Source organism: Alligator mississippiensis, chromosome 8, assembly GCF_030867095.1.
Source record: "Alligator mississippiensis isolate rAllMis1 chromosome 8, rAllMis1, whole genome shotgun sequence".
Classification (NCBI taxonomy): Eukaryota; Metazoa; Chordata; order Crocodylia; family Alligatoridae; genus Alligator; species Alligator mississippiensis.
The window spans coordinates 59,957,056-59,974,732 of record NC_081831.1 but is presented as its reverse complement, the minus strand read 5'-3'; the positions used below and the strand labels follow the sequence as shown (position 1 = coordinate 59,974,732).

At 48.8% G+C, this 17,677-nt stretch overlaps 1 protein-coding gene across 1 annotated transcript; it reads right to left on the bottom strand.

The window, feature by feature from the left end:
- Positions 1–20: 20 nt before the first annotated feature.
- On the bottom strand, positions 21–15,368 carry P2RY4 (pyrimidinergic receptor P2Y4). The gene is made up of 2 exons (XM_014607209.3): positions 14,385–15,368; positions 21–2,497 (listed from the first exon to the last, which is right to left on the bottom strand). The coding sequence occupies exon 2, from the start codon at positions 2,479–2,481 to the stop codon at positions 1,399–1,401; it is 1,083 nt and encodes a 360-aa protein (XP_014462695.1). The 5' UTR covers positions 2,482–2,497; positions 14,385–15,368; the 3' UTR covers positions 21–1,398.
- Between the last annotated feature and the right edge of the window lie 2,309 nt (positions 15,369–17,677).

The window sequence follows — 17,677 nt, the reverse complement described above, 5'->3', positions numbered from 1 at the left end:
CCAGACCATAGAGAAACTGCTCAGGAAAACATTTTATACAAGATTCAGTCAGTTACAGAAGGCTTCCCTGTCATAGCCCTGGGGGGGAGGTGGCTCTGCCCCACTTTCTCTGTCCTCCTGCCTGAAGAGCAGGGGATGAAGGTGCTGAGATGCTCTTGTCTTACGTGAGTCACTCCCTTTTGTGCCCCACAGGACAGCGTGGGAAGCAGTACACAGTGTTTGCAGCACCTCCACCAGCAGCTTCACCTCTGCTGGGCACAACCTCACCCCTCCCTCTCAGCTGCTGCCAAAGGGGCCTGTCCAGCCCTCTCCCCATTTCTCATCTATGGTGCTGGAGCCAGTACCTGGGAGGCACTCATCTGCCTGCACTGGTGGTTGCCCCATCACCTACAAACCAGCTGATTTGCCTGCCAGATCAGATATTGCTTTGTGCCTCTGTGCCAGCCTCACAGCACATGCTGTCCCAGATTCCCAATGGACGAAGGGCAGCCTTTGACCCACTTTAGACTTAGTCAGGTCACTTCACATTTATTCAGTGCAAAGCAGTCTTCATCTTTTCCTCTGTTAAACTTCAGACTCTCTCTTCTTTGAGTCACTTCCACAGAAGCTCTAAAGCAGTTTTCTCTGCCTCACTAGGACAGGCTCCTTTTCTCCCACCTAAGCCCCTGTGTCTTGTATCATCAGCCCTAGCACGTCCTGTGCTCGTTCCCTCACCTCCATAGCATTGCACCTCAGGCACTGGACTGTGAGTCACTTTGCCTAAAGCACAAGGCCCCAGCCTGTTTGAAATGGGATCCTTCGGGAGGTCCCAAAAGGCCTTGCATGTGAAAAGCTACATTTCTTTGCTGTCACGGAGGCTTCTAGGTTCCCATGCCAGAGGAGAGCCACCATGTCTCCTTCACTGCCCCTCTCACTTTTGAGGCAAGAAATACACTATGTAGCAGCATACCAGGCTCTTTGTAAGACGATCCTCTGCCCTACAGGTTGGACACTGGAGCAAGAAGAAGTTTTTTCTCCCTATCTTCCATTAGGCATTAACCTGTGGAGCACTCCCAGGCTTTGCTGAGAAGCCTGTGGCTCTTCTCAGAACATCTGAGGCAGGGGTCTGTCCTGAGAAGTTGGGTACACCCAGGGAGTGGGGGTGTAAACCAAGATCAAAAACAGCCAGAGCTTAAGACTGGTGCCAGAATGACAATGGCAGAGGCAGACACAGCACATGAGGCTATAACTCAAAAGAGAACATGAGTGAAGGAGGCCTCTGTTCTACAGTGACACTATCTAGTTATGCTGGTTTTCCTAATACCAGCCCTCTATTCCAGACTAGGAGCACCCTGGCTCATCTGGGCCCACCCTTGCAATACCATTCTGTTTCCAGTGTCTCCCATTCGCCCACTTTTATCAGGTATTTGTTGTGGTGCTGGATGAGCCATTTTCCTTGTGTTTGGATACCAGATTCAAAACAGATGGCAGGCTGGGTTTGGATCTTTTGGCTGCAGCCCGACGCAGCCTTCCCCTGTACTTATCCCCAGTCATGAAGTACAGGATGGGGTCTATACAGCTATTGATGCTGGCCAGGGGTCGTGTGATCTTGTAGGTGAAGTTGACAATGTTGAGGGTCTTGCAGTTGGCTTGTAAGAGCCGGGAAATGTAGTAGAGTGTCCTTGTGATGTGAAATGGAACAAAGCAAAGTGCAAAGACTGAGAGCACAATGATGATCATTTTGATGGAGCGCTTCCTGTATGAGGGCAAGCTCTTGTTCACATAGGAGAAGTTGGTTTTATAGAGCTTCTTGGCCATCAAGCAGTAGCACACAACAATCACCAGGAAGGGAAAGCCAAAGAGGAGGACCATCACTGAGGAACTGTAGTGTACGTAGTGGTCAAATTCCTCGGGCTTGGTGGTGTCATGGCAGAGGGTGCTGTTGCCCCTGGTGCTGATGGTGACAAAGAGCAAGTTGGGGATGAGGCAGATGGTAACAACAAACCACACACCCACACAGACGCAGTATGCATACTTGGTCTTCATCCATTTCAGTGAACGGATGGGGTGGCAGATCCCCACATAGCGGTGCAGGCTGATGCAGGTGAGGAAGAGGATGCTACAGTAGAGGTTAGCATAGAAGAGGAAGCGCACAATCTTGCAGAGTGCCTCCCCAAAGGGCCAGTTGTTGCGATCAGCATAGTAATAGACCAGGGTGGGGAGGGAGAGCACATAGAGGGTGTCCGAGATGGCCAGGTTGCACATGTAGATGGTGGTGGTATTCCATGGCCTCATCTTGAAGATGAACATCCACAAGGCCCAGGAGTTGAGCAGCAGCCCTACCACAAACACAATCGCATATGACACGGGCAGCAGGATGAACTTAAACTCTTCATTGAAGACACATTTCTCCTCTGTACCAATGGTGGCATTTCCTGTCATCTGGGAAGCAGGGGTTGGTGTCAACAAGGCAGCTGGATATGTCCTCATTAAAGCAGCCATTGCCTTTAAGCCAGACCTAATGACATAGTAACAAAAATGCATGAGTTGATGGTCTCTGCTCTTGTAGGTGTTTGGTCTAGAGGGGTTGAAGGATCCCAGACCTCCCCCACAGATACTTCTGTTGCTCTGATGGTTCTTTGTTTTGTGTTTCCACTATATTGGGCTTTCCACCCAGCCAAGGAATATTTCCTACCCCCCTTTTCAGAGCTTCCTCATTAATGCCCTTTAATCAGCTGAAGGAACAGTGCTGGATGATGCAGTGTGTACAAGACCCCAGGCAGCATGCACTGGATAGAAAAGCCTATTTTCTCCCAGCCCTCCTTGAACTTAAGTAGCTATTCGGATAAACCCACTCTGTTCCAAACAATGAGACCTTTATGAGCAGTAGCCATTCCCAGCTAAATGCCAGCACAGTGGCTCTGAAACTTGTTTCAGTCTAATTGGCATCACCCTAACAATGCAGCAGATCCCAGATGGACCACTTACAAAGGAAAGAGGGCAGAGTCACTGGACAGGAAAAGTCTTGCCTGGAGAAACATTCTGGCTCAGAGAAATCCTTGGGTAGCTATTGAAGGGGCCCATTGAAGGGGTAGTATCCATGGACATTGGGAGGGAACCCAGATTCCCGCCCCCACAAATTATAGGCATTCATAGTTTCTGAACGCTGAGCTGAGCCACTCAAAGAGGAGTTGTGATGAAGGTGAATCCCATCCCAGTAAGGTCACCTGTAAGGTAACAATCAAGGTGGGATATTGCCTGGTTTCACTGTATAAGGAGGAAGGGTTCAGGATTTGCACCACCTTGGTAAATGAATCTCTGGGGAAGGGGACAGTGGGGAGAAAGCATTAGTGCACAAGGACATGGCTGCACTTGCATCTCAGAACATCTAAAGCCTAGGGTCCAATTCTCCTCCGCAGGAGACAAGTGTCTCCCATCCCACTGACCACCCCATACAAGGGGTTCAGCCCAAAAAGGTGGTGAATATCACCATTCACCTAGCCCAGGGTGACTTGTGCACACTTCCTTTGTTACCATGAATCAGTGCTGGTTCCAGGGGTGGGTGAAGCCATCCCTTTGTTAGCTGCATTAGCAATTGGCCAAAGTCACATCCAGGGCAAGGGCAAAAGACATAAGCTGATGAACTGTTTGCTGACAACAAAACAACTCAATGAATAAAAGGGATCTGTTATCATAGAGCAGATATAGGTGAGTAGTGCCCACTGCTCTGTTCCTATCACCAACACCAGAACATCAAGTGACCCAGTGGTAATACCCCACATAATGGGGCATCCTGGCTAGCAGCAAAGTGTAGAACCAGGCCCTCCTGCCCTCTTATGAGAGTATCATTTCCCCATCTCCAGCCTAGGTGGGGAAAGCTGTGTAATATGACTATAAACCAGGGGTGAACAATTATTTGGGCCCATGGACCACATAGGGAATTTTGGTGAGCTGTCACAGGCCAGCTCAGCACCCTGTTCCCCCCACACAGCAGCTCACCAAAACTTCCTAAGTGGACCCCATGGTGACTGGGATGGGGCTGCCATCTGGGAGCCACCCCAGCTGGGCTAGAAGTGCCACCTGGGAGCGGGACAAGCAGGCAGGGCTGGGGCCTGAGGCAGAGCTGTAATCTGTTGCCCACACGCCCCTGCAACAGCTGCCAGTTGTGCAGGCAGGGGTGTATGGGGAGTGGATCGCAGCTCAGCCTGGGGCCCCAGCCCCATGCTGTCACAGCCCAATGATCCCAGAGTCTCCATGGAAGCCAGCCAGGACCTGCGTGGGCAGGGTGTGAGACCGGGCAGAAGGGATAGGGTTGAGGGAAGGCAGGGAGCAGTGTTCAGGACTGGGTCCAGGGTCTTGGGGCAGTGACAGTGCGGGGCCAGGGGCAGAGCTGCACACCCTTGCCTGTGGAACCTGTGCCCATTGCAGGGCCATGGGGGCAGTGGATTGTGGCTGTGCCTTGGCTCCACTGCCCCGCAATCCTGCCCTGTGATCCCAGCCTCATCCACCCATCCTGCTCCCAAGCACTGCTCCCTGCCTGCCCATGGCCGCATCCTATCTGCTCAGTCTAGCACCTTGCCTGCATGGGTCCTGCCTCTAGTGGTTGGTGCAGGGCAGACTTGCTGGGCTGCCCAGGTAGCAGGGCCAGGTGCAGCAGTGGCAGCAGCCGGGAAGAGCCACTGACACTAGAGCTGCTGTGCTGCCCCAGCCCCGCTACATGCCCAAGGGCAGCAGTACCAGCCGCATGTACCAGGCCCCAGGCTGCCCCCTGCTTCTGGGCTGGGCAGGACAAAATCCCTTGGCAGACCAGATCTGGCCCATGGCTCAGGTTTTGCCCACCCCTGCTATAAATTGTTCTTCTTTGGACCTGTCTGATGCATCAGCGACTGATTTACTGGTCATTCCCATGCCAACCTTGGTTTGTAACTTTTGTGGGTCAAATGCTGGTTAACCAAGAGACTTCTAAATGGGGAACTGTCATTGAACAGGGGGTGTTTCTGATGGGGTCCCATAGGGATGTGTTTATGGATGAGTGCTTTTCAAATGCTTTCATCAATGACCTGAAGAAAATGACAGGAACAGATATGCAGGCTGAGCTGGATTGAATGTTAAGGTGAACTCATTTGAATGGCGTGTTTTAATACAGCCAAATGCCAGGTCTTTCATCTAGGAACAAAGAATGCAGGAAGGACTCCTTTATATCATGAGAGACTGTGGAATGCAGTAACATGAGAAAGGGCTTTAGAGGTCAGGGTAGATGACCAACTGAACATGAGGTCTTGGTGTGATACTGTAGCTAAGAGAGAGAGAACGTGATTCTTGTATGTATAAGCAGGAAAACTTCAAGCTGGAGTTGGGACGTGGTCTCATCAATACCACATGAAAATGTGATACCACTGCTGAAATACCAAACTATGTGAGGTCTGGAAAACACAGGTTATAGTGAAAGAAATGAGAAGCTCAATCCACTTTGTTCATCCAAGAGAAGGTTAGGTGGTGACCTGATCAAAGTCTGCAAGTACCTGAGTAAGAGAGAGATTTCTTATAGCAGAGTGGCTTTAATCTAACAGAAAAAGTCTGAATGAGATCCAAAAGGTGGAAACTGAAACCAGGCAAATATGTATTTTAAAGACTGAGAGTAACTGACCATTGGACCTACTTACCTAGGTATGTGGGGGATTTTCTATCATAGATTCATAGATGCTAGGGTCGGAAGGGACCTCAACAGATCATCAAGTCCAATCTCCTGCATAGGCAGGAAAGAGTGCTGGGTCTAGATGACCCCAGCTAGATGCCTATCTAACCTCCTCTTGAAGACCCCCAGGGTAGGGGAGAGCACCACCTCCCTTGGGAGCCCGTTCCAGACCCTGGCCACTCGAACTGTGAAGAAGTTCTTCCTAATGTCCAGTCTAAATCTGCTCTCTGCTAGCTTGTGGCCATTATTTCTTGTAACACCCAGGGGTGCCTTGGTGAATAAAATCTCACCAATTCCCTTCTGTGCCCCCATGATGAACTTATAGGCAGCCACAAGGTCACCTCTCAACCTTCTCTTGCGGAGGCTGAAGAGGTCCAGGTGCCCCAGTCTCTCCTCATAGGGCTTGGCCTGCAAGCCCTTGACCATACGAGTGGCCCTTCTCTGGACCCTCTCCAGGTTATCCACATCCCTCTTGAAGTGCGGTGCCTAAAATTGCACGCAGTACTCCAACTGCGGTCTGACCAGCGCCCGATAGAGGGGAAGTATCACCTCCTTGGATCTGTTCGTCATGCATCTGCTGATGCACGATAAAGTGCCATTAGCTTTTCTGATGGCTTCTTCACACTGCTGACTCATGTTCATGTTGGAGTCCACTAGGACTCCAAGATCCCTTTCCACTTCCGTGTCTCCAAGCAGGTAATTTCCTAGGCAGTAGGTGTGCTGGACATTTTTCCTCCCTAGGTGCAGCACTTTGCAATTCTCCTTGTTGAATTGCATTCTGTTGTTTTCCACCCATATGTCCAACCTGTCCAGGTCTGCTTGTAGTTGTTCCCTGCCCTCTGGCGTGTCCACTTCTCCCCACAGTGTTGTGTCATCCACAAACTTGGACAGAGTACACTTAGGAACATGAGGCAAAGAACTCGTTGAGGAGTTCAGCCTTGTCCTCCCTGTCCGTCACCAATTGCTTCTGCCCATTTAGTAGGGGTCCTATTCCATCCTGGGCCTTCCTTTTACTCCCTATATATCTAAAAAACGATTTCTTGTTATCCTTAACTTGGGATGCCATCCTCAGCTCCATGGTAGCTTTGGCCCATCTAACTGCCTCCCTACAAGCACGAGCAGAGGAGGTATACTACTCTTTGGTAATCTCTCCCTGTTTCCACTTTTTATGTGCTCCCCTTTTAGCCCGTAGACTGCTCTGGATTTCTCTGGTCAGCCAGGGAAGCTTTCTGGCCCCTTTCCCTCTTTTTCCTCACATCGGGATCGTCTCCCTCTGTGCCCGAAGGATCATTTCCTTAAGGCACAGCCACCCTTCCTGGGCTCCCATCTCTTCAAAACTCCAACTCTGCAGTGTGTCCTTGACTAATCGTCTGAGTTCGTTGAAATCAGCTTTCCTAAAGTCTAGCACTTTCACCCTACTAGTTACCTTACCCACTCAACGTCTTATGATGAATTCTATTATTTGGTGATCACTGTCCCCCAGGTGACCACCGATCTGCAGGTCCCCTACCATGTCATCCCCTGTTGCCAATACCAGATCCAGTAAGGCATTCCCCCTAGTGGGACCGTGTACCTCCTGCGTCAGGTGGAGGTCCTGTACACAGGATAGGAACCTGCGTGAACAGTGGGACTTTGCTGTCTGCGTCTCCCAGCAGATGTCTGGGTAGTTTAGGTCCCCCATGACTACTGCCTCCTTAGTTTTTATGGTCTCCGAGAGCTGCCTCAGGAGCCCCAAATCTAGTTCTTCCCCTTGGTGTGGGGGTCTGTAGCAGACCCCTACCACCAAATCCCTTTCTCCTTGACCCCCATGTAACCTAACCCACAATCCATCTACTTTCTCCTCCTTCGATTCACTTTCTCCTCCTTCGATCATATGAGGTTACTAAATCAAGACTGGATCTCTTTCTAAAATACAGTCTACACCTCAGGCAGAAGCTATATGCTCAATGCCTAATTCACTGTATGGGGGTTCTTAGTCCTATGATTCAGAAAACATGAGACTGTGGACAGGTCGGAGAAAGAGAAGGCATCTGAATGCAGAGATGGTATTTGGTGAAAGGACATTTCTTTCCCAGGCGCTGGGCAGAGAGCTGCAGTATGCTATGCTCTATTCACTGTCTTTCCCATCTGATTTGTCTCTCACATCACTCTGTTGTGTCTTGTTTGCCACTTGTATTGTGAGCTCTTTGTTGTCTTTGTCACTTGTCTGTACAGCACCTAGCAGAATGGGGCCCTAGTTTTTTACTAGGGTCCCTGTGCAGGTAGAAATGATTATAAAAACACAAGTGAATGGGGAGACAGGTGAGACTGATGTGCAGGATTACAACAAAGGCTACTGTGTTGGGTTTCCAACTGTAGGACAGTCCAGCACTGCTGTTAATAGTTGGGTCTCTTTGATTGCAACACTTATTTGTGTTTTAAGCTGAACCGGTGCTTGAAGTCCAGGATCAAACACTCTACAGTTTCCTTCCAGCTTGCAGAAGGTGCAGATTACTTCACTGGTTTATTACAGAACTAAATTATGTGCAATATCCCTGAAGAACAAACACCTTGAGGTCAGAGAGCAGCAGGCAGGTCCTGATCAAATATTAACTCAGCCAGTTCCTCTGTACATAGATAAAAGGAGGTCCATAGCCACCCAGAGAAGCTTCTGCAAGAAACTGCAGGGCATTCTTAAAAGTGGTTACCCAGATTTTTTCTGTGGGGGATGCTATAATATCACAGTGTTGTCTTTGGTTCTGATAATCTCCTTGGGAGACCTCCAAAAGTCCAGACATTTATGAAATGGTATCAGCAATTAAGTAACTGTGAGCCAGCACTAAACTGATTGCCCAGCCTGGTACTGTATTGCTGGAGATGTTCTAATTCAGACATGTAATCCTGGACCCCTGGACATTTGCTGATGGAAGGACCTGTGATATTTGCACAAGAGCACATTACCCCATAACCTACCCAAGCTAGGTAAGCTCCCTAAAAACCTTCAGCCATTTCCTTTTGAATACCAGTTGCTTTTTCCATTTCTCTCCTAATGCGCCATAGGGTATTGATTATGCAGCAGTAAATCAGCACTCCACAATCTCTGTGGTGATCACGGTATAAATACATAAATGACAGGCACATCTGATAGGATTTTGGCCAACTGCAATCAGTAGCATTCCAATGAAGCCAACAGAACTAGTCTAACACCAGCTGCAGATCTGACCAGGGAAACCGCTACTACAGCTACCACAAAATAGAGCTTTGTCCATCCATTCTGTTTTGCCTGTGCAGATGACACCAGTTTCCCTTGAATATCTGGTGGCCTGGAAAATCCCCCAGGGCTCTTCTGGAGTCAAGGAAAGTTTGATTAATTGGAAGTGGTGCACATATTTCACCTGGCATTTGGCCCGGCTGGTGTGTCTCTGGACAGCATTAGACACCACCTTCTTTGCTAACTGAAGAATGGTGTATATCTGCCCTGCTGCCCAGATAGAAGCTGCTCTATTGTACATACAGTTCTATACAGAAAGAAAGGGAGAATAAAATCTGGTGAACAGAGTAGCAGAAACCAAGCTGTGCCTACTCAGGAGTTGTGGGATGATAATTTCCAGTAGTAACTACAATGGGATTCTCTCAGACAGTCTCTGGACCTACACATACAGCCAGGCACATGCTGGATCCTAATTTTTTAAGCTTCAGTCTGGACACTAGAGAAGTCATCCTAGAACAGTGAGCAACTAAACCTGGTTCACCAGTGGAGACTCTTGATTTTCCTAAGTTTTCAGTATGACAGAACAAACCATCCAAATCTGAGGCCAAGGTGTCAGACTCTAGTCTAGACTGATAGTTCTTGCTGTGCTAGGGTCTCATGTGATAGTAAAGTACTGTGACAGCTGGAAGATAGGAGCTGTGGAATGCTCACTTATCTCAGGAGATGGAATGATTAACCAAAGGCAACCTCATCACCCCTGCAATTCACTATATGAGGACAAGATTGGCATCAGAATGGAGCTGGGTGGGACAGCTCTTCAGCGCAGTTAGGGCTGCAATGTGAGGAAGGGTAAGAACAATTAATGAATCCCATAGGGATTTCCCTAACGCTGCACAAAGAACTCAGTTTCAGAACTCAGATGCATGAAATTGCTCTCGCTGGGTTTGGGAATCTCTCATGTAGATCAGAACAACACAAGACTTCCAGGGAGGATACAGGTCAAACAAATCAGGAGAGGAACCATAGGTGCAGGGCAAAATCAGTTATTTAAGGAGGAATCCATAAAATGTTAATAATGTCTTAATATAAATTTAATACATTTAAAAATAAACCTAATTCAAACTAAATTTGAAATTTAGGACAAGCTATACTAAAACGTAAGCATATTGTAATCTATTATAATCATTTAAATTAAATATAAATAATGTGGATCAGTGCATGCTTTAAAGAAAGTCATATCATGGAATCAGAAGAAGTCAAGAGGTAAGCACCTGGAAATTAAGTTTGTACTTCAGCTTTTGACTGCAGCAGCCTCTTCTGTGGGCCAGAAAATATTTTTTTCTTTCAGTTTATTGAACCACTTAAGTTCAATGACTAAGTCATTCAAATTTGAGAGAGAAATAAGAAGTGAAAAAGAAGGAAAATTTTGTTTTCCTCTTTTAAGCTACAAATAAAAATGAGCTGTAGATGATGAGATCTACTAGTTTTAAAATCTGGTGACCAAAACTAGTTTAATTCAATAACTAAAAATAAAATGGCCTTCTAAATGAACTATTTAGTTCTTAACACAAGATATGTTTGGATAACTTATTTTATTTAGTTATATAATAGCCATTTATGTGGTCCCACAAAAGGTAGTTTCATTTAATAAAACAATACAAAATTGTGATTTTCTGAATTTTAACTGAATTCCAATTTCAATCCAAATGCAGATTGACGCAAATCATGAGTAAAAAATTGACCATTTAATAAATATTTTTTCATCATTTTCTAACACAATAGAAAATGTAAAAATAAAAAAAAATATTAAAATGAGTGTCAATGCTAAATTTAGATGCAAATCAATGTTTTTATGCAATCTTTCTTAGGAAAATAACTAAAAAGTACAAATATCAAATATGATTAAAATGGACTATTTAAATCAAGACTTTCTGCTTGCTGGTTTCAGTCACTATTAAATCCACTAATTCAGATCATTAATTCAATTGGATGTTCCCACTTCTGATTTAAGTGGAAACACAAGCAGCTCAGACTAAGACTTTTCAGAGCCACATCACCAGGGAGAGTTTTCCTAGCAGAGGCATCTGCACTCAAGGTCTTTGAAGAGAGGAGCATATTTCCTGGAATGGGAAGAGTCAAAGATCTGCATCATGCTACTATAAATGACCTGGATACTGCTGCTGGGACAAGGGACTTCAGGCTCAATAGACAGACTGGTGCCATCTGACAAACAGAATGAAGCAGGGCTAGGCAGAGAGGAAGCCAGGGAAGAGGCACATGGACTCCCTGGAAGAGGGAGGGGAGTGTCATGAACGGTGCCAGAATGTCTGTTTGCTCCCAGAGGCCATTCTACTCCTCCCATGGCAGGAGAGCGTAGCTAAAGTGACACATCATAGGATGTGTGCCCGCAGCAAACTCCCAGAGAGAGATGCTCTGTCAGCCTCGTCATCTGGGAGATTCCTCTTCCAACCCATTACTGCCCTTCCTTCAGCCCTGCCCCTCCCAGCAATAGTGGCTCTGCTGCTCAGAGGCGGAAGCTCCATATTTGCTCTCATTGTTGACATTGGCTCTAAAGCTGGTGGGGACAGAAGATTCACCAGCCAGATGGGGAGCAGGAAGATATTATGAGTTGAGGGGCAGCATGGACCAGCTTAGCAGAAGAGTGGAGACTGTACTTCCAGCCAAGAGAGGGTCTCAAACAGCCTTGCCCTTGTGCCATGAGAAATGCAGGCTCTTGGTCTAGGGTGGGGAGTAAGCCCCACTCCTCGCACTCTAGCAACCCCCTCTGATCATAGGGAGGAGTGGTAGTGCCACTTTCTGGAGGGTGATGTACCCCATCTTCCTAAGGAGAGGTTGGTGTGAGGTTTATACAAGAGGGGGTGATCTAAGGGCAATAGGATTGTGATGACTTCAGAATAACATAATGCAGCATGGATTCCCCTCAAGGACATCTCATTGGTTCAGTCGTTCCAGCCCAGACAGGATGGGGACAGCACTTAGACCCACTGATGAAGCAGAGAGTACTTATTCTAATTCACGGTGACCACAAGCCACAGCTGCTGCGGGACAAGGGAGGATGGCCGACGTTAGGGAAGACACACTGGCCTTTACCCTCTGTCACGCAGGAAAGAAATCTCCTCTGCTAGTACGTGAGGCTCCCAACTCTGCCTGTAACTCACTCATCCACTCCCAGGCCTGCTCCTATCCCGCTGCACTCCAAACACAACCTGCTGACCCATCCCCTAATGCCCACTTCAGGCCTTGTCGCGGCCCCCACACAACTCAAAATGTTCCCACTGCCCACACCAGACCTTGTCTGCTGATCTCACTGCCTGCACATGCTCTTGTAAGTGGTTACTGAACCCTGGCATGTGACTTCATGCCAGGTACCTCCTAATCTGTATATTTACCCAGGCATTTGAAAGGCATCAATAAAATGAATGAGGCCGTAAAGAACCCAGATTTTGTCTAGCAGCTCAAAGTTTCTGTGTTCTTCTCCGAATACAAGTGCCAATGGCATAATTGTCTCTCCTCCCTGTGTGTCCCAGTGTAACATCAACCTGGAAGAAAATTGCAAGGACTTTGAGTATAAAGTTGCCTTGCACACAGAAACAGGCATTTAAAAACTGCTGATGTACAGATAGACAAACAGCTGTGCAACAAAGGCAGGCAGGGCAAATCTGAGACCAGGGTGCAACCAGGGCTCTTCTCTTCTACTGTTCTCTTGGAAATTGCAAAACAAAGGAGGAAATTATGTAAAACTTTCTGTGAAAAGTTCCTTATCACTGATTCCGGCGGGGTTTAAGCAACCCAAACCCTTGCAGAATGGGAGCATGACCTAATTTCTCCTTGTGTCCCTTCCCTTCCCAGCAGCAGCAGCAAATACAGAAACTTCAGGAAGATGTACCAAGTATATATTGCAGCCAGTGGTGCTTCACCTCTAGCCCACAGGCCAGATCCAGCCCATGAGTCTCCTCACAGGTGTGGAAATTTGGCAGTGGGGTAGTGGCAGCAGGATCCACCAAAGTGGGAGTGTGGGGGTGCAGTGGCACTGCCAAATTTCTAGACCTGTCGGTAGCCCTATGGGCTGGATGACGTGCCCCTACCCACCAGATTGTGTCCACATGTGGGGTTGCTCTGCAGCTGGGTCTGGTGTGTGGAGTCAGACCAGTGCAGAGAGTCATTCAGATCCAGTGCACACGGTTGGGCCAGCACATCTGGTCACACCCACGAACCAACTTTGCACGCCAGCCCCACACTGGCTCAGGTCTGTGGGCTGACTGCATGTGTGATCCGGCCCGCAGACCAACCCTGAACCACTCATCCAACCCACAGAGCCAGATAGGTTGAGCACCACTGGGTGCAGCTGCTCCTGGGACCTTTTGTTCTGTCAAGGTGTAGTGCAGCAGGGTTCCCACCCCACCCCACCCCACCCCACCCCACCCCAGGGACAGGCAGAAACTGCAACCTTCTTTCTCCCTTGTGTCAGAGGAAGGGAACTTACACAATCCTTCACAACTAGCGGAAATCAGAGCAGCACACGAAGCAACTCTGCCATACACTAGGAAGGTCACGTTACAGTGAGGAAGAAGAGGAAGTGGCCATGTGGATGGGAGGAAGAGTCCCTACCCAGTAGAAAATGCGGTGGTCACTTTAAGAAGAGGGAAAGAGACCCCTGCACTTGGTGAGGAGGGAAAGCAATGCTGACTTGAGCAGAGAAGAGTAACCATGTTGGGATAAAGAAGAAGAGGTGATTAAAGCAGTGGCCACAGTCACACTGGGGTGAGAAGGGGGCCCAGCTGGGACCTGAGCCCCAGGTCTACCCAGTGATACAATGTGGGGCTGGTTGTTCAGCTACTTCTGTTTCATGCCCAAAAAATTCAGACTCCTTCCACAGAGGAGCCCAGAATCTGGCTCCCCTTGAGGGGCAGGAACAACGTCTGCAGCCATAGCACACACGTGCCCAAGAAGAAGGGGGAAGCAGGGGCCCAGCGCAGCTGAGTCTGAGTCTGTGAGAGGGTGTATAAGACTCTAGCAGGGAGGGTTTGATACACTGGACTTGTAGTGCAACACAGCTAACGAGATCCAAGCCCTGCTGTGCCAGATGTGATAGGCTCAGGTACAACAGGCAGGCCCTGCCCCACTCAGCTTGCCATCTAAGTGGCAGCACATCTAGAGTAGCCCCAGGAATGAGCGTGTCCCGCACACACCAAAGTGGCTTCTTCCCTGCCCGGGTGATTCTGCTTTGCTGGCTCTAAAGGGGGCCTGGCCTCTCAGTGCAAGACCTTCCCCAAGCCGCCTTTCTTTGCCTGGCTGAGGTTACTTTCCCAGCAGGGGAAACATGGTAACTCCCGCACCCCAAACACGGCAGTACTGGTGAAGCCTCAATACAGTGGGGAATCGGGTTGCCCTCCTGCCTCCCCCACCAATGATTCCTGCAGTGCTGCTCAGTGGCCCTTTCAGGTCACCCCAGCCACAATGTCACAGCCCTTGTGGTGCCCCTCCGATGTGCCCCCTCACCTCTTTCCCTCGTGTCAGGGCCTTAGGCCTTGTGCATCCCTGTGTTGAGCTGGACCCCAGCTGGTTCCCATCCCTGACCAGTCTGTTCCACAGTCACCACCATCACCGTGCTGCTCCGTCTCCCCGGCCACTTGCAGTTTCAGACTTGCTCTGTGTGAAGTGCCAAAGAGGGAGGGGCAGGGGCGGGGCAAGGCAGGGGCAGTGCCAGCTTCCCTTCCTCGGAGTAGCAAAGCAGCATAATGTACCTCTTGGAGAAACTGCTGCTTGGAGGGCCACAGAGCCAGCCCTTGTGGGGAGTGCAGCCTCTGCCAATTCCTGCTCTGTGGACCTGTCCCTCTGCCCCCAGTAGCCTCCTTCTCCCTCTCTCTCTGTACAGTCTCCTTGTCCTTCTCTGGTTCCATGTCAGACACATTCAGCCCCTCATCTGCCTGAATCTTAGGCCCTTGAAATAGGCAACAAACTCTCAAAGCCCTCAGGGGATGCCCATTCCCACTGTGACATTCCCATAGAAAGGTCTGCGGAGCTGCAGGGGAGATGACCTGCTCTGGCTCAGCCTGCTGCATGGAAGGCAGTGAAAGCAAGGAATCTGCTGAGGGGAGAGGGAAATTGCTGGCACTTGCATCACACATGGATGAACCCTCCCTTCTCCTCCTCTTGGCTTCTGTCTCCCTTTCCCAGTTCTTCTCCCAGCCCTTGGACAGTGCTCACTAGATTCCAGTTAGGGTGGCCAGGGACAAAGACTCTCTGACTCAGGAGGAGAGTCATAGCTCCTTGCTGTGTAGTTCTTTTGGGGGTACCTCTGGGAACTGGTTTTATTAGTGTTTCTCTGCATCAACCAGCTTCCCTGATAGCACATTGCACGGAGACAGCAGTGTTGCATTGCACTGACCCAACCTCACTACCTTGTCCTGTCTGTGCAGCCCCAACTGCCTTGTGCTGCCTGCTCCTCTGAGGTGTATGGCCCAGGAATCATCTCACCAGAAACCCAGGTGACTTCACTTTCTAATGTAACACCTACATATACACTGAGCTGTGTGTTGTGGTTTTTTTCCCCTGTGTGTGTGTTTTGATACAGGCAAGATGACCCCTGTTGCTCTGGCCACGTGCTTAGCACATGGCAAGCCGCAGCCCATATCTGGGGAAAATATGTAAAGCCCTTTGGGCTCATTGGGCAGAAGAAGCAGAGGATTCTTCGGGCAGATTGGTTGGGAGAAAGACTGAAATGTGACCCTCCCAGACTGGACAAGGCTTGGGTGATTTCATACCAGGTGTATAGAAATGTGGACAAGGCTTGGGTGATTTCACACCAGGTGTATATGAACAACTCACTAAGGGTCTGGGGGTCTTAATTCATCTGCCTGCTGAGAGCTGCGCAGCTATATTGGGAACCAGAAAACCTGCTCCCCATGGGGGGGGAAGGTCTCCCCCTCTCTTTGCTGGAGAGGCAAGCAAACACTATTTGAAGGGAAAGCCACAGGTAAAGGGAGAGGAAGTCTGTTTTGGAGTTTGAGACTCCTATTTCCTCCCTCTTACTTTTCTTTTTTTCTTAAGTGGGTTAACACCATGGGGGTGTTAATAGCCCAGGAATGGGTGCTGGCAGTTACTGGCTACAGGGGCCTGGCCCCCTCTGTTTTGTAATCGTATTGTCTCAGCATGGGGTATAGCTGAGACTGGATGTCCAGGCCACAGTCATAGGTCAGGGCCCTTTTTTCTGCTGTTTCTACAGCTATGGTGTTTCAGCCTAGCTGCATGGCTGAACCCCAGCTATATGGTCATGCCTCAGTGCAGTATAGCTTTTGCTGCCCAGTTCAGACCCAGTGAGGTAGGTCTGACCTGTCCTTCAAAGTTTTCTTTCTGAAGTTTCTACGCAGTCCACAGGATCGCAGGAACTGTTTTAATTGTGCCCCTTGGGAACTGTTCTCTGCGAGGGCTGCCTCCGTTCCCAGCAAGCCAAACAATTTGTCTCTGTGAGCCACTCTAATTAAAGTGCTTGGAGTGTCTCGTGTATCAGAGGCTCCGTGCTGAAAAATGGTGGTGGGGACGCTTTAACTAAAGCTTGTCAACAAGCTTTAGTTAAAGCAACCCTGCCGCCATTTTTCAGCACAGAAATGCTGACACATGAGACGTGGGAGTCTGCTCCGACACACTGTACTTACAGCATGTGCCCAAAGGAAAAACAAAATCTTGCTCAATGTCCTCTGTGAACCTCATTGAAACACATGGTGGGTCACATGGCATGAGCCCATCTCCATGTGTGATCTGGGCTGGGGGTGGTTGAATCGCTTAAAAGACAGATTGATACCTTTGTGGAATGGGAGAAACACAAAGCAAGAGGTGTGACACTGCCATGGGCCTGTATAAAAGCCAGTGTGAAATCCCCCAGGAGCAGCCATATTTGGAGTGTGAGTGTGAAATGCTCACAAACACCTCTCCCCACCATGTCTGCGCTTACAACAGCAGGGAGTTCAGCAGCAGAGCAACGCAGTAGAAGTGCCACAGGTCATCTTGGAGATATGAGCTGTGGAGAGTATGGGGAATTTTTGTGTTATTTTTAAGGAACTTGTCTCTCTGTTTTTCCCACTCACTCTTCTACGATGACTTGCTAGGACAGAAAGGGATACTTCCTTCTCTACAGCTGGGTGATGAAATATGTGTGTGTCACATAGGCACATCAGGGTTGTCATGAATGAACTCTCAAGAACCATCAACATGAATGGAGCTACCTCAGCAAAATGGGAAAATCAAGAACATGTGAAAACTGCATAAGTAGAACTTCAAGCAAAGACCTGAGATTTTGGGATGTGGTAATAAGCCCTTGGCTGCCCAGTACAGTGAGGGAAAAGGAATCCTTGATGTTCTGGACCAGGGAGGCAGGTTGTGCGATCAGGTGGGTAGCTTAGCTCTTCCATTAAACCTAAAGACTCTAAAATCCTTTGCTCCAGATGACAGCTGTCCATTTTTGGCTGTGCCACAGCAAACATCTGCTGGCTACCTGGTCACCAAAGGGAAAACTTCAGTTCTGATTCTTTTGGACTTGCTGGAAGAACCACGGCGAGACACGCTTCTGCTGAAGCCAGGACCCAGTTTCAGTTGTGGAGCCTTGAGGCTTCCACTTGCAAAAGCTGGAGACTTGCAGCCCAGCACTAAAAGAAGTATAATCCCTGACAGCCAATGTAAAGGTTGGAGACACCATATACCCCATGTATCCATGACAGCACTGTCTGGTAGGGAAATCTTGTACAGGCAGTCCTCGGACTTACAACACTATTGGTTCCTGAAAACCGCGTCTTAAG